The following is a 20914-nucleotide window of genomic DNA, read 5'->3' as shown; positions in this document are numbered from 1 at the left end:
CAACAACGACAACATCAATAACAACAGTAATAACTACAACAATAAAAAGAACAAGGTAAACAAAAGGGAATAAATAAATAAATATTATAAATATATATTTGTATTTTTTTACCAGAGCACTGCTCAGCTCTGGCTTATGGTGGTGTGGGAGATTGAACCTGGGACTATGGAGCCTCAGGCATGAGAGTTTCTTTGCATAACCATTAGGCTCTCTCCCCTTCACCCCAAATAAAATGGATGGAACTGGAGGTTAATATGCTTAGGAAAGTAAGTAAGTAAGTAAGTAAGTAAGTGAAAGACAACAGACAACCACTGCATGGTTTCATTCAGATGTGAAATCCACAGAACTGAAACAGATGAATTTGATAAAAGGGAAAAAGTAACCACCCATCTAAAAGACTCGGGGAGAACTATGCTGCATATCTGACTGGTGTTGTGGGACACAGCACTTTAGTGGTGGGAGTGGTGTGCATCTACACCTCTCTTGCCAGGTAGACACCTGTAGACCTTCACCACCTGTGAAGTGACCCCCCCTTCCGGTGGGGAGCTGGGGGATCAAATGGGGATCCTTGTGCAGGTCCTTGTACCTTGCACCATGTGCACTTAATCCATTGCGCTACCACCTGACCCCCAAGTTTTTATTATCTTTATTGGATAAAGACAGCTAGAAATTGAGATGAAGGGGGCGATAGACAGGGGGAGAGGCAGCGAGGTACCTGCAGCCCTGATTCACCATTTGTGAACCTTTCCCCCTGCAGGTGGGAACTGGGGGCTTGAACCTGGGTCCTTGCACATTGTAACATGTGTGCTCAACTGTGTGCATCACCACCCAGCCAAAATCTCCTTGACTGTGCTGATCTCCATCTGAGGCACCTATTAGGTACTTGTTACTCTATCTACCACCCAACTCCTACACAATGTTTAGGCCTCTAGCTCAAGGATATTAATAAAGGCCATCTCTCTCCCTTACAATACATTATTCCCAATAACAAATAATGGTAGTACAATAAAGAAAACATTATATACTAGTAGATGGCAGGCAGTATTAAAATGCCTCATCTATAATACCTCACTTAAATATCACAACACTTCCAATGGTGAGTACTCTGGTATTTTCCTATTTTTACACATGAAGAATGTGGTAATATTATAGCCATCTGTGATTTTCTTCATTACAATAGTCAAATACATTCAAACCATTGTTTCTCTGGAAAGTCTACAAGGTTAGAACCTGCATTCATTGTCTTCATCACCATCTCATCAAACAGTGTCTCAGACACAGTGGGCATCTAGGAAATGCTTTGGGAAGCATTGAATGATGGGTATTTCTGTGACACGTTTCTCTGGAAGCTTCCACATTTTATCAATCCCCACAATTACAAAAACAGATGACACAAGAATGAAAGTAGATTCTCTATTATGTAGCAATTACCAAGGCTGAAGGGAAAAAAACAAAGTCACTACCTTTGTTTACTATCCTGTTGTGAAACCGGCATTATTTGAGATCTGCAGCGGGTGGGTAAGGATAACATGGCCTCAACTTAAGGAAATGAAGACAGACTTTCAAGAAATGCAGACCTAGGTTTCAGTTCAGAACCCATCACATAATAACTGTAAGGCCTTGAATAAGTTCCTGCTATTCTCCCCAAGTGTCCTTCCCAAGTCTGTGAAGGAGGGACAGTGATATCTGCTAAGCGGTTTGGTTGCAAGAATAAGATGAGAGGATGTTTTTGAATGTTCAGACATCATAACCTTGGATAACAGCTAGTCCTTTGACTTACCTGCAGTCAGAGGCAGGCATGTGGGGTTTGGGAAATTACTAGACAAGTAGTCCTAGCCAGACTCAACCCCAGAAATCTGAGGCCCAAAGTGCAACTGAGAGGGTAGGGGCATTGGGAGGTCACCATTGGGAGGACTGTAGAATTTGACCTGGCTGCCTCCTGAGATCAAAGGAACTGGATCCTTGCCATGACCCCAGCTCACTCCATGGACACAGCCAAGGAGGGGGTATAAAAAGCCCCACCAAACTCTGAACAGTCACTTTTGGTACTTGTCAACACTCTGTCTGGGAGTAAGTTAAGACAATAAGCTAAGAAAGAGATCTAGTGTGTTTCTATTTCCAAGGGACAGTCCCTGCTTTGTTTCTCTTCTCTCAGCTGAATGACTGTTCCCTGAAATGCTCCTGGCTTCCGAGAAGAATTCTGGAGGCAACTCAATGAAGGGATGGCCAGACCCTGATCTAGCAGAAGTTACCCTGCCCCCAGAATCATGTGATCTTGGGGGTGCAGGAGAGAGAAAGGGGAACTTGAATGGTCCTCTTCCTCCTTTATCTACCAACGTCTGTATGCTTCATTCTCTTGATTAACCCTGACCTTGTTCTCATTTCTTCACTGCTGCCTCCCGCAAAAAAGGGGGGGAGGGAAAGGGTGTATAAGGATGTGTACCCCCTTCCCAACAGTAAGAGGAGATGGCATAGAAGCCTTTCCAAAAAGATTCAAAGTTCTCCCAGAAGCTGGACTCTGCTGGTAGGTTTTATCTTCTCTCCAAATGGAAGCTGTTCATCAGTTTCTGCTGAGAAATATGTTTTGAAAACCCTGTGTCTGTCCAGATGGATACTAAGCCCTGAACACCATGTTTAAATCCAACATTAATGAGCTGAGTAGCTGCAATTATTCTGTCTTATAAAGTGAAGAAGCCCTCTTAGGTTTATACATGAAAAAACAAAGACATTCAGGGATGAATAGTGGTGCACCTGGTTGAGTGCACATGCTACAATGCCCAAGGGCCTGGGTTCAAGCCCCCAGTCCCCACCTGCAGGAGAAGGAAAGCTTCACAAGTGGTGAGGCTATGCCGCAGGTGTTTCTCTCTATCACTCCTTCCTCTCAATTTCTGCTTGTCTCTCTCTAGTAAATAAATAATTTAAAAAATAATTTTTAAAAAGTTCAGTTAATGGTAATAAGATGGGCTGTATTAGAATCCTAAATGGGCAATCTTTTTGACATAAAAATTCATTTATTTTAAAAATTTTGATAAAGACAGAGAGACACCTATAGTCTGTTCCATCATTTATGAAGCCACCTTCCAGCCTATGCAGGTGGGGATGGTGGTGTGGGGTTGACCCACATGATACTAGTACATGATACTTATGGCCTTTACTGCTTGCGTCACCAAACGGGTATTCTTTTCACTCTTTTTTTTTTCTGAGAGAAACAACTATAGCGACATAATATTTTCTGTCTGGGAGCAGCTCTACTCTCTAGCTCCCTTAACGTTTTACTGAACATCCTAGAGAGCCTTACCAGCAGCTCTAAATCTATTTCTGCAGAGTTAGATTTATATGAGTTGAGAGGATTTTTTAAATTCCCGAGAAAGACGCCCTCATTGACTGCATTACTGTGGAAGGGGCGTAGATCTGAATCTTTAAGATCTCAATGGTACTTTCTGTTTTGGATCCTTTCAGATGCCAGCAGGCCTGAATGTTCAGCTATTACTGTTACATGGACCACACACTAAGTGCTAGTAACTATAGAAAGCACATCTTATAAAAACCAACAGGGAGTCGGGTGGTAGCACAGCAGGTTAGGCGCAGGTGGCGCAAACTGCAAGGTCCAGTGATAAGGATCCCAGTTTGAGCCCCCGGCTCCCCACCTGCAGGGGAGTCACTTCACAAGCAGTGAAGCAGGTCTTCAGGTATCTCTTTTTCTCTCCCCCTCTCTGTCTTCCCCTCCTCTCTCCATTTCTCTCTGCCCTATCCAACACCGATGACATCAATAACAACAACAATAATAACTACAACAATAAGACAACAATGGCAACAAAAGGGAACAAATAATTTCTTTTAAAAAAATGTTAAAAAAAAACCCCAACAATACTGATATGAGTATCAACATTTTCCAAGTGTCAGGAACGACTCTTAGGGTTTTACATATGTTTGCATAACTGATTCTGACAACCAGACTATCAGGTACATACAATTTCCACCTCAGTTTTGGAAATGATGCAACAAAGACACAGGGTTCAGTAACCTAGGGCAAATTCACAGAGCAATAGAGCTGAGATTTGAAAGAGATATCCTGGTTGCAGAGTCTTCATTGTTAATTATCCTAATGACGAACATACCTTTGTTCACTTGGCCCTTACAGTATCCTCAGGAGATAAAAATATCACAATGTCCATTTTAGGAGCTTGGCAGTAGCACACCCAATTTAGCACAAATGGTACCAAGCACAAAGGCCTGGGTTCAAGTCCCCAGTCTCTGGGGGAAGCTTCATCAGCAGTGAAGCATATGTCAGGTATCTATCACCCCTGACTTTCTCTATTTCTCTGTTCTATCAAATAAAACTTAGTTTCAGGAATTTTTTTAAATATTTATTTTATTTATTTATTCCCTTTTGTTGCCCTTGTTGTTTTATTGTTGTAGTAATTATTATTGTCATTGTTGTTGGATAGGACAGAGAGAAATGGAGAGAGGAGGGGGAGAGAAAGATAGACACCTGAAGACCTGCTTCACCACTTGTGAAGTGACTCCCCTGCAGGTGGGGAGCCAGGGCTTGAACCGGGATCCTTCTGCCGGTCCTTGTGCTTTGCGCCACCTGCACTTAACCCGCTGCACTACAGCCCGACTCCCAAATAAAACTTAGTTTAAAAAAATATAACTAAAATAAAATGTCCATTTTACGATTAGAAAACCTAGACTCAGAAGTATCCTATTTAAGGTAGTGACCTCATGTTCCCAGTCCAATTCAATATGTTAGTTTAGTGTCTACTTGGTGCCAAACACTGCCAGAGGCCCCAGAGCATAACACAGTGTGATAGATTAGATACAATTAGTCAGATTTGTTCTTTCATTTATTCTAACAATTTTGGAAGGGTAAAAATGAGTTCAGATAAAGTCACATGGTGTCAAGATTAACCAAGGATATCAGTGTTGTAACCAGGCCAGAGAGAGAGAGAGAGAGAGAGAGAGAGAGAGAGAGCAAGAGCGAGCAGATAATCAAGCAAGACTGAACAGAGTCAAATGTGAGATCAGGTTCTTTTCAGGCCCAGGCCTCCATTCACTTGAATCTATTTGCTGTACATACATGTTTGCTGATTATCTACTACGTTTGAAGTCTATGCTATAAACTAGCAATAGTTAAAAACAAAAGAGAGATGGCTTGGGTCACTATAACTTCAGAAGGAAAGAAAATATGTAAGGGCTGTACCATAGGACAATAGCAATAACAGACACTTTATACAATAATTAAGACAATAGTTGTAATTTTGGATGAGTTGAGAGAACACATTCAAAAGATGGTGTGGGTTGGGGGGCTGGGGGGCCTGGTGCACCATGGTGGGCACATGGGGTTAGGCGCACATAGTGTGAGGCTCAAGGACTGGCGCAAGGATCTCAGTTCGAGCTCCCGACTCCCTAACTGCAGGGGGATCGCTTCACAGGTGGTGAAGCAGGTCAGCAGGTATCTATCTTTCCCTCCCTCTCTCTCCTTCTCTGTCTGTCTTCCCCTCCTCTCTTGGTTTCTCTGTGTCCTTTCCAACAATAATAACAGTAACAACAACAGTAACAGCAACAACAACAATGGAGAAAAGGTGGCCTCCAGGACCAGTGGATTCATAGTGCAGGCACCGAGCCCATGATAATCTTGGAGGCAAATAAATAAATAAATAAATAAAGGTGTGTATACATACTGAATCTTGAAAGATAAAAAGATGAATTTTGCAGATGGAAATAGAGAAAGACTATGTACTTAATATTGGATTTAGACTGTATTTTTAGTTCAATCCTGATGCTATCATTCAAGAATCAGAGGGTTATACAAACTCTCTTACTATGCCCATGTCAGAAAATCCCCGAGGTGAATTGAGTGAATGGTATTTTTGGGAAAGGGCACCCCAGACAGAGGGAACAGTGTGTACCAAGGCCAGAAGAGTCTGGCATATATGAGGGGTGGACACTCAGTGTACCTCATCTGTCAGTTGTGGTGGGAAAAGGGGGCTGAGGAGGTGAGGGGGAATGAGGACAAAGGAGGAGTTAAGAGCAAAATACTGGAGGGCTTTGCTTAAAGGATGAGAAATGAGCATATTTGCTGGAAGGCAAAGACTAGACATCTATGCAAACAATGTAACCATAAATAGAGGAAATGTCTCACCAGAGCAGAGTGGACTGGAGTAGGGAGAGAGTAAGGACAATAAATGAAGACGGAGGGCCTAGATAATGATTTATGTTTAGAAGTATGGAGTACCGAATGAATGGAAAGGGGATGGAGAAAAAAAAATTTGGTTCGACAATTCGTTATGAGAAATGAAGACAGAAACAAAAGGTGAAGGCTTCTCTAGTACAGCCAAGTCAGGACTGACAGACTCAGATAAGGAGCCACGGTGGTCAGGTGGTGAATTTGAGCCTCCACATTAATTAAAAGGGGATAACAAATGTGGTCAGACACCTGGAATTTATATCCATACTTACTGCTAAGTTTTTAAAAAAATATTTATTTATTTATTTCCTTTTGTTGCCCCTGTTTTATTGTTGTAGTTATTGATGTTATTGTTGTTGGATAGGACAGAGAGAAATGGTGAGAGGAGGGGAAGACAGAGAGGGGGAGAGAATGACCCCTGCAGACCTGCTTCACAGCTTGTGAAGGGAACCTCGTGCAGGTGGGGCGCCAGGGGCTCAAACCGGGATCCTTACGCTGGTCCTTGTGCTTTGTGCCACTTGTGCTTAACCCACTGCGCTACCGCCCAACTCCCCACTTACTTCTAAGTTTAGGGTCTCATGGGGGAGGGGGTGCTGTGGAGGAAGGAACAGGGCTGGAAAGAGAGGTAATGACTAAAACCAACATAGTGAATTCTGATCACAAGATAGAAAAAGGCTGTGTGGCCAAGATAGCTTCCCAAATCAAAGCCTGGGAGATGGGCGAGTCCAGGAGTGAGAGAAATCTTTGACTCTGACTCCTGGAACTATCCAGGTAAATAGACTGGTTGAGGATACCCAAAAAGAGACAGATGTTTCCTGATGGGCTCTCTGACAAGCCTAGGCGCTGCATGGCTGGGCTTGTGGCAGGCAGCAGCTGGGGCTTGGGAGGATACAGTCACATGGGCAGACTTCTGCGGGAACTGTGCAAATGAGGCAGGAGAGAGAAGGGGATCTTCCATCTTCCTCCACCCTTTGCTTCAGAGCTTGGTGCTGCAACACGGTGCTGGCTGTATACAGGCTGATTCAGCGTGGAGAGCGTGCAACTACAAGCCACAAACACGGAGGCAGACAGACACAGAAAGGACGATTGATTGATTGATTGATTGTGTGTGTGTGTGTGTGTGTGTGTGTTTGGAGGACACTTTGCTCAAGTATATATCGATTATAGTCTTACTGGCAGACAATAAAGATTCACCTCATTTACTCCACCAAACAAACATCAGTATGGGCTGTGTCAAGGTGAGACACATATTATTTTTAAAGTGGGGTGTCTACCTTCATGCTTGTTCTCAATTACACAGATATTTTGGCTCACAAAATATTCAAGCAACAATAGCTAGGCATCAGGTTGAGCCTACAGCAACTAAAGAGAAAGATCAGAATTAAGATGCAAAAAAAAAATTAAAAGAGAAGAAAAGAAAGGAAAGAAAGAAGGGAAAGAAAGAAAGAGAGGAAGGGAAGAAAGAGAGAGAGAAGAAAGAAAGAAAGAAAGAAAGAAAGAAAGAAAGAAAGAAAGAAGAAAGAAAAATGCTTGGCGCTAGGTCAGCCACAAGGATAAACTTTCCTTCCTCTGGTTTACTGCTACAGCAAAACCTGATGGTAGTCTTTGTAAAAAAAAAAAAAAAAAAAAAAAAAAACCTGTCTGTATCTAGGTCCCTGGCAGTGATTTGCCTCTGGGAGGGCCAGCAATCTATTTAATGACTCCATTGACGTCAATAGCATAACTGAAATACTTACTAACATGCAGGATTCCAACTTTCAAGGGGGGTGGTGGATGGTGTTTTGCAGCAGTACAAAAACATGAAGTGGAGTCAGTATGGAATGAACTCAACTCTCTAAGAGCTGCTGCAGGTCTCTGTCCCATCAAATATGAGAAAACATTCACACTAAATTTAGAAATCAATTTCAAACTAGTGAAATAACCATTGATTAGCATGGTTTTATTTTGTAGCCGTGTTAGCTCAGGGGTAACATTTTAACTATCCATTTGCATTTTAGCTGGCATGTCATTGTTTTTGTAGCAACATGTACTTAATTTCAGACATATATGAAATTGTTGCCAATGAATAAAAGCAGCTTGTGCTGATATTCCTTGATGCTCTGGGGTAAGTATTCACAAGAGAACTAATTTTTAGACAAAAAGTATATCTTATCAAGCAAACACAATTATTCTCAGAATTACTGGTCCTTTTCTAGAGCATTTGTCCTTATATGAAGGTTGCCTAAACATTCAAGATGAGTAGTTAAGGCAATTATCCCAAAGATTCAGACCACACAGCATCCAGAACCCAAAAGAAAATATAATATATATTGCCAGGTTTCTTTTCCTCTCCTTTCCTTTCATAATTTTCATTCTCTTTTATTTCTTCCTTTTAAAAAAAAATAATGTCCATCAATTTTCTCCTTCATCAAGAGTGATCACAACCTTTAGTAACAAGACTGCATTTTATTTGTATTTGCTCAAACATGTTTTGCAACCTAGCCTGACACTTTTTGCTGAATGTAGAAACCAAGCGAATGTTCTACTTCATTTCTAGTCATTGACATAGACAGGCTTAGACCATCAGTGTGGTTTTCAGACTGATGCACACACAGTGCGTCTTACTCTAAGATCTGGTGGTTTCTGAAAGAATAAGAACTGAATTCATAGCAGGCTTGACTGAACTTCTCAGAATCAAAGCTCACATGCTGAGCCCCTGGTCTACTCCTCCGTAGGATCCTGCTACACTCACGTGACTCTCCAGTCATGATCAAGTAAGAGATGAGAAGGACTCATGCTGAGAAATCAGCATTTTAGGAGAAAGCCTCTTTTGTCTTGTCAACCAACAAAGAATAATTTCCTTCCCAGAGTGACCTGGACAAACAGTGGAAGAAATGGATTTCCATGAATGCTAGGAAATTTGAAAGTCACTTTCATACTTGAGCCAAGCAGTTTCAGACTTATTGGAAAGCCCTATATTACTCAACATATTGCTCCATACCAGCCTTTACTTGAAAACCTTCCTACTGCCTGGTGTTGAAGACGACCAGGAATCACATGTGTGGATACCCAGGTTGTGATAAAAATTTGGGCCTGCAGCAGTCTGGCCTGTTTATCAAGACAATTTTCTGGTGATGTTTGAGCTATGACTTGCTGATATTTCCAATGACTTATGAATTTGAATAATCCAATGTTAAATCGGCAATGTTCTTACTTGTTTAAATTCTAGAACAAGAAACCAGTATATGACATCCTACTTTCTGTGTTGTGATTACATTAAAATGTTGTATATGTGACACATATTAAAATCAAGACATATCTATATGGTTCAGAGGTGCTGATCATTCTAAGGAACCCTCTCGAAGCCTTTTGTCAACATTTTGAAACCTTCTGAAAGATAGAGAACATATGATAACTGATCCTTTTACCTACAACCACTGATTTACATGCAATCACTTCCAGCATGCATGCAAAATCAGAGGATAAGATAGGGTATAAAAGCCTCAAACGATTCTACACACACCCTTGATGCACATGTACTCATGTACACATATACGTACTAACAGACTCACAGACACACACAAGCATAAACACTGATTTTTTTTTTAATCGTCTAATATGCCTTATTTTGGCATGTTCCTTCTAGTTTTTCCCCTTTCTGTTTGAATCCTTATCCATCACATCGACTGATGATGGAGTTCATGTTTGTGAAAAGGCAAAATGTGATAAAAACTGCGACACTCATTAAATTCCATGACGTTAGCATTTTAACATTCTCAGGAGGATGTACTGAGCTTTTCTCCGTAACGTGACAGTATATAATTTCTACACAATCTTTTTGGGAAGGACTTAAAATCTTTATCACTTTACTTTGGCTTTCCTGTTAAAAGTGCAAAATACCAGGGCGGAGATAGATAGCATAATAATACAAAGAGACTCTCATGCCTGAGACTCCAAAGTGCCAAGTTTAATACTCACACCACTATAAGCAAGAGCTGAGCAGTGCTCTGGGAAAAAAAATTGCAAAATACCAGTGTTTTAGGCTTACCTCCCCTCCCCCCCCCGTCAACTCTGTATGGCTATAATAAGATATATGTAGGTAGTTATAATCTTGATTGTAGTATAATAGCTGACTTTCAATAGCAGAAAGTCAAGCTGGATGTTTTCATAGTAACAGAGAGAAAAATATTGACTAATTGTTATAATTTAAGATATGGACCTCTTCCTTAAAGTAAAGTTTCCAAATCTGATGTTGTTTTTCTCATCAATTCAATGTTACTGTTTTTCTACTATATGAAAATAAAATATACTATAACATTGATGATGATAAACCTATGAAGAAAGCACATAAGGTGTAGTCCATGCCTTCAAAAGGTTATGATGGAGGTAATGCAACTTCTAGAACAAAACTGTTGCATGGCCAAAATAAAGAGAAGAGAAGAAGGAGGAAGAGGGAGAGAAGGAGCATCAGCAGTGATTACATTGGCATTTTTAAAATTTAGGGTATCTTGACAGAGGAAGGTAATTTGTGTTAGACCATGAGAACTGAAAAGAATAACTGTTTAAATAGCAAGAAGAAAGCTACTTCAGCCTATGAAGTTTGCTTTGATTTCTCCTCATGCATTATTTCAGTTAAGGATCAATATATAAGAGTGAGTATACCAATGTAACCATGGCTTCTGATAATTAGTTCTTTTTAAAATAAATTGCATTTTTTCATTTAGTTGTATTTTTTATATTTACTTATCTATTCCCCTTTGTTGACCTTGTTGTTTTATTGTTGTAGTTATTATTGTTATTGATGTCATTGTTGTTGGATATGACAGGAAGAAATAGAGGAGGGGAAGACAGAGAGGGGGAGAGAAGGACAGACGCCTGCAGACCTGCTTCACAATTTGTGAAGCGACTCCCCTGCAGGTGGGGAACCGGGGGCTCTAACCGGGATCCTTACGTTGGTCCTTGTGCTTTGTGCCACCTGCACTTAACTCGCTGCACTACCGCCCGACTTCCCATTTAGCTGTATTTTTTAAAAGCCTTTTAGAAGAATTTTTGCCTGTCTCTCAAACTTGCTTCTTTACAAGAAATCAGTTATCTAAGTCAATCATGCTTTCCTGGCAAACTGGAGTATGGCTAACTCTAAATGGTTGTGGGTTGTGGGTTTCTTGGGCTTCTTACCTTTTATGTTAGTAGAAACACATGATTTCAACTTCACTGTTTAATCAGTGAAAAACTCATTTTATTATCATGGAAAATTGGCTTTTTTAAAGTAGCATTCTAACTTTCAATTCTCTGCTTGCCCTAAGCCATTAATTTCTCATTCCCCTTGAAAGTTTCTATTTAAACACACCTCTTTGTCATATGCTGATAAATATTAAAATAACAGGAAAAATCTGCCTGCCTTATTGAAGCTGATAATAAGAACAAAACACAGGATGTGTGTGTCCTCCTTCCTTTTCTGACTGTGGTTAAGCATTAAGAAGATTTTGAAAACTATAATTATGTAATAATTGGTATCGTTATATTCTCTTTCTAATGGAAAGCCAGGGTTTTTTTTTTTTCAGTTTGCCACAGAGTGCCTCAGTTTCTTTGTCCCATTGTTTTAAAGAATTTAGAAAAAAAAAAAAAACCCTAGACTTTCTAGTTGTCAAGTTATAGTTACCATGTTAGTAATCACAAGATGACTTTTCCCAGCAGCATCTTCAGTTCATGAGATAATTTACAGAACCATAAAAACTACATATTCTTAACATGTTTGTAAGTTACTTCTTTATTTATTTAAAAGTTGAAAACCAAGTTTGAACATTCAAATTGATGTCAAAAGCATCCCATAACTTTGGCTAGCAGAAGATGAGCAATAGTGTCTCTCTGGTAGGTCAATATGATGGAATAATAGGAGACTCAGAACCACCTCCTTTGATCTCCAGGTACATCACACCAGTTATACCTTAATACACTCCATTTCGTTTCTTTTTATAAAACTTCTAAAGGAAAGAATACATCAGCACACAGGGCTTTTGAAGTCCATGGATACAGTACTATTTTCTTCCCTCTGTTTCGTACCATAGGTCTTCAGAAGTAAGCTCACCTTTGCTTAATATCTTCCTCTTACTTTTATTTTTGTTCTCAATCTTTTCCTCATAAAAATATTTTACTCATAAACAGAAGTTAAGAAGGAATAACAGAAAGGAAAACTAAAAGCAGGATTTGACTAAATTTGGAGTAGGGCACCAAAGTAAAAAACCCTGGGTTCAGGATGAGGGTGGATATTTGGCGGGAGAGGAGGGAGAATGGAAGGGGATGGAATGGGACGTCCATTTCGGTGGTGGGAATGGTGTTTATGTACACTCCTATTAATTTGTAGTTATATAAATCACTATTGAATTGATATGAGAATAAAAAATATTTTTAAAAACAGGCACCATAAATACTTCACAAGCCAACGAGCCACTGGAGCCTAATACCTTTGTTCCTTTTTCTTAGAAATCTAGCATTTGTACTATTTCCGTTACCCTTATGAATGTGATACAGACAAGAGAACACAGACTCAAGGAAGGAAGACCATAAGGGTAAAACAAAGGGAGTAATTCTGTTAGAAGTGCATCAGGCAACGTTAGGTGTCAGGCAACCTTGGTTTAGACTCCATCATACTTGCTTCTCTTGCTAACTCAAATCTTCTCTACAATAATGGGGGCAAGTTGGGAGGGGGTTGTGGGATGCTTTTTGGATTCAAGTAAAGGTCATCTAACTGGCCACATTTATGTTCAACATACCTCCATATTCTTATTTCAAGGTTGTCTTTATCTCTGCAGTTCTTAAGTCTAAAAGAAAAGCAAATGTGTTTGACTGGAAAAAAAAATAAGATCCTATGGTCCGGGAGGTGGAGCACTGGGTAGGGCACTGGACTCTCAAACATGAGGTCTTGAGTTCAATCCCTGGCAGCACATGTACCAGAGTGATGTCTGGTTCTCTCTCTCTCTCTATCTCTCATTTTTCATGAAGAAAGAAAGAAAGAAAGAAAGAAAGAAAGAAAGAAAGAAAGAAAGAAAGGGAGAAAGAAAGGGAGAAAGAAGGAATTATTTTTAAAAATGATCCTACAGATTTCCCTTGAACACACACACGCACACACACATGCACACGCACACCACCTTCGAGGAATAAAGTTGGATGGCTTCAACATAAATGGTTAGTGACCTGGAAAAAGCCTTTGGTTTCACACCTGGAAAAGATGTAGAGTTAAGTGAGATCTATAGATGATGCTCAAAGGAAAACCACTAACATATTCTATGGAAAACCATTAAGATACTCTATGGGGCCCTCAGGCCAATGTGGGCACACCTTGGGGCCTCTGAGGTTAGCTCTTCTGGAGTTCATCTGAGCCAGCAAGCTGAGGTGAAGCTGCACTATCAACACAGCTCTGCCTCCTGCTCCTCTTCTGAGAAGCAAGACCACCGCAGCACATCAATTACTTTCTGAAACTCTAGGTGTGCCTGTGACTAGAAAAACATGTAAAATGCTTTTTCATTGGGTTTTAAATGGAATGAAATGAAGCTCCAGGGTGCTATGGAAAACATCACCAAGATACATACTTGTGAAGACCACACTATGCAAACAAAACACTACTATCCTAGAAAAGCTTTTGAACCGGAGACACAGGTATTAATTATTTCTGTATTGTTTTGAAAGATGGGTCTGGGTCTTGTCACATGGTTTACCTTGTAGGTTGACTCTGGTGACAGGAGGCTGACTAGCAGCTGGGGACCTCCTGCAGAGAGAGAAAAGAAGGTCTGAGTCTTTGTATGAATACTTTTTCTTTTTCTCTCTCTTTACACACACACACACACACACACACACACACACACACACACACACGGTCATAATCAGCTATCAAGTGGCATAATGTTATCTGCAGAAGGCAGGGTTGTAACGAGGGTAAGGGTCGAAGACTTCAATTTTCTCACATCCAGATGACCTGGAATTCCCCTCTGCCTCCTGGGTGCCCCAGCTCTCCAGGAAGGAAGTAGTATACTCCAGGTCCCCAATTGGTCCCTAAGCATTAGATTTCCATGTTCCAGGAGACCCCAGAAGCGTACAGCTTACACAGGAACAGTACCAAATGTCTATGAGTCCTAATTCCTTTGGGGGGGGTTGTTGTAAAAAATTATAGTCAGAGAAGCCTCACAGATAAATCAGCCCAGGTCTTCCATTTCTGTACCTTATTAAACAGATGAAGTCATATGCCAAAGATCACACAGCCATTAGGAACACTTAAACCTGCTTTTATTATTATTATTATGTTTATGTTTATGTTTATTTATTGGATAGAAAGAGCCAGAAAGCGAAAGCAATAGGGAGACAGAGAGAGAAAGAGACAGAGAGACACCTGCAGCCCTGCTTCACCACTTGTGAAGCTTTCTCCCTGCAGGTGGGGGCTGGGGGCTTGAACCCAGCTTCTTGTGCACTGTAATAAGTACACTCAACTAGGTGCACCACCACCCAGCCTCCTTAATCCTGTTTTTTAACTTGTGAAATGGTCTTTTCACAGAGGAACACCACATAATCTGCACCACAACAAGCCTATTTAATGTCAAGAATCAAATGAAAGAAACACAAGTTCTACCAATGTTGGAGTTACTTTTCCTTCAAGTTTTTCTTTATCCATCCTTCTCCCACTCCACACACTACACTGCTGTTCTTGTTAACCATTGCATAATTTACAGAATTCCTACCCAACTGTCTTGAATTTCCAGTGCATAGTTAAGAACCTCCCCCCAGACAGAGAGAGAACTGACCCGCAAACTGTGGTATTGCTGCCGTTACCAGAAGATTTGTTTTGGCACATTACTGGATCTGCTCTGAGGTATCTGATCCAGTCAGCCTGGAGTGGGCTTGAATATTTGCATTTCTACTGCTGCTAATGTGACTGCTCTGATCTCATCACCACATTTTCAGAACCAATGACAGAAGACTTTCTGCCCCACTAAAAAGCAACGGGAAATCAACAAGGAGCAAGAGAGTGGGAGTCTAGGCTTATAACTCTAGACTCTCGCATGTAAGATATAGGTCAGCACTTGACTTGCTTAGGGAGTTATTAAAAACTTCCTTCCCAGTCTGGAGGTTAACTCAGTAGTTGACCACCAGTTTTGTTTGGAATATGCCTGGTTTGGCCCCTAAGCACAAAAATACAATGGTGGAGTTATACTATGGTCTCTCTCATACACCATTTTAAAGAAGCTGAAAAGATCTTCACAAAAAACATAAATCCCTTCCCCCAAACTTGGTGAAGATGTTTTAGATTATTTGAGATAAGACCTAGGAATCAGGTTTTTTTTTTTTTTTTTACAGACTTCTATAAATTTACTTCATCTATACCCAGTTCCTTCTCTAAATACCACCACACTGGGAACTAGGGTTTCAATTTGTGAATTGGGGTGGGAGGCAGGCCAAACATTCATTTTTGTCTCTTAACTGAGCTCCCCATTTCTTGATCCCTCTCCATTCTATTTTATTTGTTTAATAAAATTGATTGATAGGGACACAGAAATCCAGAGTGAGAGAGGTAGAAAGAGAGACACCTGCAGCACTGCTTCACTGCAGGTGAGGACTAGAGGCTTGCCAAGCCCTTGTGCATTGTAGCATGTGCACTTGACTGGGTGTGCTGCCACCCGGACCCCTCACCTCTATTTTAATGGTGTTGTTTAACCTCCTTCCTTGAAGGTGGCTCCAGCATGCGGGTAAAGACTTCAGACCCCTCCAATGTCCTTTATCTCCTCCCAGGCCTTATCCGCAGCTCCCTGTCAGCAAGAATATTTGCGGTTTCCCAAATATTTTTTTCCTCAAGCCATTGTCTGTGCTGGATGTGCTCCCATAATGGAGATTTTATGTGGAGAGATATCACCTAATTTTAATACCCCAGCTGAGCACAACCTGCCTGGTGGAGCCTTTAGCCACCATTTCCCATGCTGGAAGAAACGTTCTCCCTTCTAAACTGCAGTGTTCTTCATGTGGTACGTATATTTGGGTGTCGATATTTATGTCACATTTCCTGAAAAGACATGTATATACCTTCAAGGAGCTTGGGCAAGTCACAGATCAGGGAGTGTAAATTGGCAGCCTAGGAGAGCATGAATTGACAGGCCAACAGTGGAGAAGGAATTACAGAAGCCAGAATTCCTACCTTCTGCACCCCACTCCCCAAAAGGAATTTTGTTCCATACTGCCAGGGGGTGAGGGGAATGAGAGAAGGAGGTGGCCAGAGGACTCTGAACCCCAGTTCTACAGGGTCCTAGAATGTCTGCCACTAGAAATCTTTGTTTTTATATCATCACTGAGAGGGAAGAGAATCTGGAAAACACCAGCGGAAGTCAGAGATTGTTTCTCTTATCTGAGAGGGATGAGAGAAAAGGAGGAGACTGGAAGTAGTAAGAGATGTAGGAGTGAGGTGTAGGCATGACTTAGGAAGGAATTGAAAGCAGGACCACAGAAGCTGGGGGAATGGAGGCTGGATTAAGGCGCAGTGGGTTAACAGCAGGTGGTGCAAAGCACAAGGACTGATACCAACATAAAGATCCTGGTTTGAGCCGCCCCCAGGCTCCCTACTTGCAGGCGGGTCACTTCACAGGCAGTGAAGCAGGTCTGCAGGTGTCTGTCTTCTCTCTCCCTCTCTGTATCCCCATCTCTCTTAATTTCTCTCTGTCCTATCCAACAACAACAACAACAATAAGGGCAACAAAAATAGGAAAAATGTCTGCCAGGGTCAGTGGTTTTGTAGTGCAAACACTGAGCCCCAGCGATAACCCTGGAGGTAAAAAAAAGAAGAAGTTGGGGAAATATATATATTTAGGTAACCCATATTTATGACTTTGGGAAAACTCTGGCAGTTTCTGCTGGAGGGGGGATGGGGACATAAAACTCTGGTGATGGAAATTGTGTGGAATTATACACTGACTATCTTAGAATTTTGTAAATTACTAATAAAACAGGATTCTGTAAATTATGATACATGAGAGGGTTTGGGAATGAGATCAAATTCTTATACAGAATGATAAAGAACATCTGTGAAGATGTTGCTAAGGACGGGTCTACACACTGGCTTTAGAACAGAGTTATTTTCCGAGGTTATGAACTGCTACTGGGACCACTTCGTTATCTATCAGCTCACATTTCAGTGCGCAAGGACCCAGGTTCAAGCACCTAGTTCCCACCTGTTGGGAGAAAGCTTCAGGAGTGGTGAAGCAGTGTTACAGGTATTTGTTTCTTTACTTGCCCTCTCAATTTCTCTGCCTCTATCCAGTAATAAATGAATAAAAATAATTTAGCTGTTGCAAATCTCTTTAAAAGTGTGACCTCTTAAGGGTCATCTAGCTTCTTGATAACTATGATTTAAATCTATAGGGTCTGTTAAGACAGGTACATACTTGTCACTCTTGTTTACTACTAGATCAGCCTAAGCAAGCAACTTCATGACCTGTGTGGCATGGAACGTTCATTCGTGTGTGATCAGGGTTTGGACATTAGCATTCAGTGATTGCTGGACTCTGCTAGGCTCTGTACTAGGCAGTCTTCACTGGAGGCTTCAGCACCTCATAGTAGGCCATTCACATCTCATGCAAGAATAAGAAAGCTGAAGCTCTCTCTCCATAAAAGTCCATGCAACTGGATTCAGAAAGCTTCCCGGTTGCTGAGCACAGGCAGATTCCTGGAGAGTAAGTGTACTCAGCTGGCAGAAGAGACCTACATTCCTTTCTTTATGCTTTCTCCAATGCATTTCTTCCATCTAGCTGTTCCTCTCTCTTAACCTTTTGTCAGCCAGGAATGTAGTAAGCAAAATATTCCTCTGGGTCCTGTCAGCCACTCTAACAAGTTAAATGAGCCCAAGGAGAGGGTCACTGCACTGGGACTTCTGATTGATAGCCAGTCTCTTAGAGGCCAAGGTTCAAAGGCCTGAACTTGAGATTGGCATAGAAGATGGTAGTGGAAGCAATGTTCTTGGAGGACTGAGCCCTCAACCTGTGGTCACTTGCCACATTACCAGAGAATGTCATCCTCTTAACTACAGTGCATGCCTCTTGTAGTCTCCCAAAGGTCTGTATTTGGACTTTTAGGGTTATTTCCCTATATTAAAACTCATAGGGACTCACAATATCTCTACCACCTTGACCAGCTAGTGGTAGAATGTCCTGGCTTCTTTCCTCATATTCTCTTTAGGAAGGACTCACTTGACATAAGCATTTCAGAAATACTGATAAACTATTGACTAATTGACCCATTGATGGGAAAAAGATTTGCGGAGCCAATTATCATGAATGTGTTTTTTTTTTTTCTGGTCTTATATACTATTTCTAATTTTCTTCAATGCTGCCAATTTAATTTTATTATTATTATTATTTTAATATTTTAACAATATTTTCATTTATTTATCATTGGATAGAGACAGAGAGAAATGGAGAGGGAAAGAGACAGAGAGACACCTGCAAAAGCTTTCCCCTTGCAGGTGGGGACCAGGGGTTTGAACCTGGGTCCTCGAATACTGTGATGGTAGGACACCAGGCGTGTCACCACCTGGCCCCTATATATCATTCCTTAATTAAGCACCATGCATACTCATGTCTCTGGACCCGTGTCTATGTTTTATGCCGATGGGCATTGTTCTCTTTAAGTGGCAAACTCCTTCCTTCCTCAGTCCTAGGACTTTATATAGGAATTCCCTCTCAGAGGAGTCTTCTCTGTACAGTCCTTGTTTCACCCGTGCTTCCCATAGTTCCCTATGGGTCTCCCACCCTGACTCTACAGTGCACTCCATTCCTGCTTTTTTTTTTTTTGTCTGTTTTCTCAATTTCCTGGCAAGCAATTTAAGAAAAGATGCATTTAAGCAGATGTTGAACTATGCACAATATTGATGTTCTTTGTGGTACAGATAGTCAATATGCATCTACAAGACTAATAATATATCTTACTTGAAAATTTCTTGATTGCCCACTGGTTGATAGCACTAAGTAAGTGTCAGAAGTACAGTTTCTCGCTTCTGTGTGTGGCAGCCTACATCCACTATCAAACTTACATCACTGCTCCAAGTATCAGACTCACCTCCTCTACTATTTCCTTTCACCCTTCCTTTGTACTTCTTCTTATTTCTTTCTTTCTTTCTTTCTTTCTTTCTTTCTTTCTTTCTTTCTTTCTTTCTTTCTTTCTTTCTTTCGGCCTTCAGGATTATCCTGGAGCAATACAAATATACCACTGCTGGTAGCCTTTTATTTTATTTTATTTTTTACAGTTTTTTTATTCATTGGGACAGATAGAAATCAAGAGGGGGAGGCAGAGACAAAAAGGGAGAGAAAAGGGGAGTCGGGCGGTAGCACTGTGGGCTAAGCGCAGATGGCACAAAGTGCAGGGACCGGCATAAGGATCCCAGTTCGAGTCCCTGGCTCCCCACCTGCAGGGGGAGTCGCTTCACAGGCAGTGAAACAGGTCTGCAGGTGTCTATCATTCTCTCCCCCTTTGTCTTCCCCTCCTCTCTCCATTTCTCTGTCCTATCTAACAGCGACAACAATAATAACTACAACAACAGTAAAAAAAAAATGAGGGCAACAAAAGGGAAAATATATAAATATATAAAAACTTAAAAAAAAAGAAAATGCAGTTTCTACGTTGAGTTGTTAATTGCAATAAACATCCCTGTGTGTAAGTTTTAGGAAGGCAGGAGCCTTTTTCATTTATTCTCCAGACCTGGCACTACAAAGAAGCTAAATATATTGAAAATGAAGGAATGACTTTGGGAAGCTGTAGTATGGCTTACAGGACACAAGAGGACCAATTACAAAACAGACGGATGCCAGAAAATATAGTAGTGGTTGTCCAGTTTCCAGTGATTCCCCCCAACTTATGGGAGAATCTTAAGAAATTGAATGCCTAGGTAGCTGGAGACATTTCTACTTACAGGGAAGATTATGTAGCTATGGTCATCCATACTTTCCAGTCCTGAGCAAGACAGAGCAGGAGAACAGGACTACCTGCAAGACAGGAATCCTAATCCTGCCTCTGGTGCCTTCCAACTGCATAGCCTTGGACATGCCACTTGGGTGAAGCTGGCAGGCACGAAGCTTACTGCTAACTTAATGTGTTCCAGGTCCTGTGTGAGGGGCTTTACATATGTGTCCTTGCTGACTGAGGAATGGCTGCCAGACCCTTGCCAGCTGAAAATGCTCAGGCCCCTGTGATATTCAGGCCATTTAAAGACCATGCCAGCATACACAGAGCAATGAAAAACACTTTAGATAGCCACTGGGACTAACGAAGGGGTTACTAATTCTTTTTTTTTTCTCTTACTTTTTCTTTTCTTTTTTCTTTTGCCTCTAATTGCTGGGGCTCAGGGCCAGCACTATAAATCCACAGCTCCTGGTGGCCATTTTTTTCCTATATATATATTTAATATTTATTTATTTATTCCCTTTTGTTGCCCTTGTTTTATTGTTGTAGTCATTATTATTATTGATGTGGTCATTGTTGTTGGATAGGACAGAGAGAAATGGAGAGAGGAGGGGAAGACAGAGAGGAGGAAAGAAAGATAAGACACCTGCAGACCTGCTTCACCGCCTGTGTAGCGACTCCCCTGCAGGTGGGGAGTACCGGGGGCTCGAACCAGGATCCTTAAGCCGGTCCTTGAGCTTTGTGCCACGTGCTCTTAACCCGCTGCACTACTGCCTGACTCCCATTTTTCTATGTATTTTTTATTAGCTAGGACAGAGATG

General features: G+C 41.2%; 1 protein-coding gene across 5 annotated transcripts in view; it reads right to left on the bottom strand.

Moving 5' to 3' along the window:
* PDE4B (phosphodiesterase 4B) overlaps window positions 1-20914 on the bottom strand; it is a 651743-nt gene that overhangs the window by 129569 nt on the left and 501260 nt on the right. For 4 of the 5 annotated variants that reach the window (XM_060206363.1, XM_007528234.3, XM_060206364.1 and 1 more), the window contains one exon: window positions 13883-13932. The exons of the other annotated variant lie outside the window; for it this stretch is intronic. In XM_060206363.1, coding sequence (XP_060062346.1) covers window positions 13883-13932 — 50 coding nt within the window. The remainder of the gene's footprint in view (window positions 1-13882; window positions 13933-20914) is intronic. 5 annotated transcript variants of the gene reach the window in all.

This window comes from Erinaceus europaeus, chromosome 13, assembly GCF_950295315.1.
Source record: "Erinaceus europaeus chromosome 13, mEriEur2.1, whole genome shotgun sequence".
NCBI lineage: Eukaryota > Metazoa > Chordata > Mammalia > Eulipotyphla > Erinaceidae > Erinaceus > Erinaceus europaeus.
The sequence above is the reverse complement of the archived record's forward strand: the minus strand, read 5'-3'. Positions and strand labels throughout refer to the sequence as shown.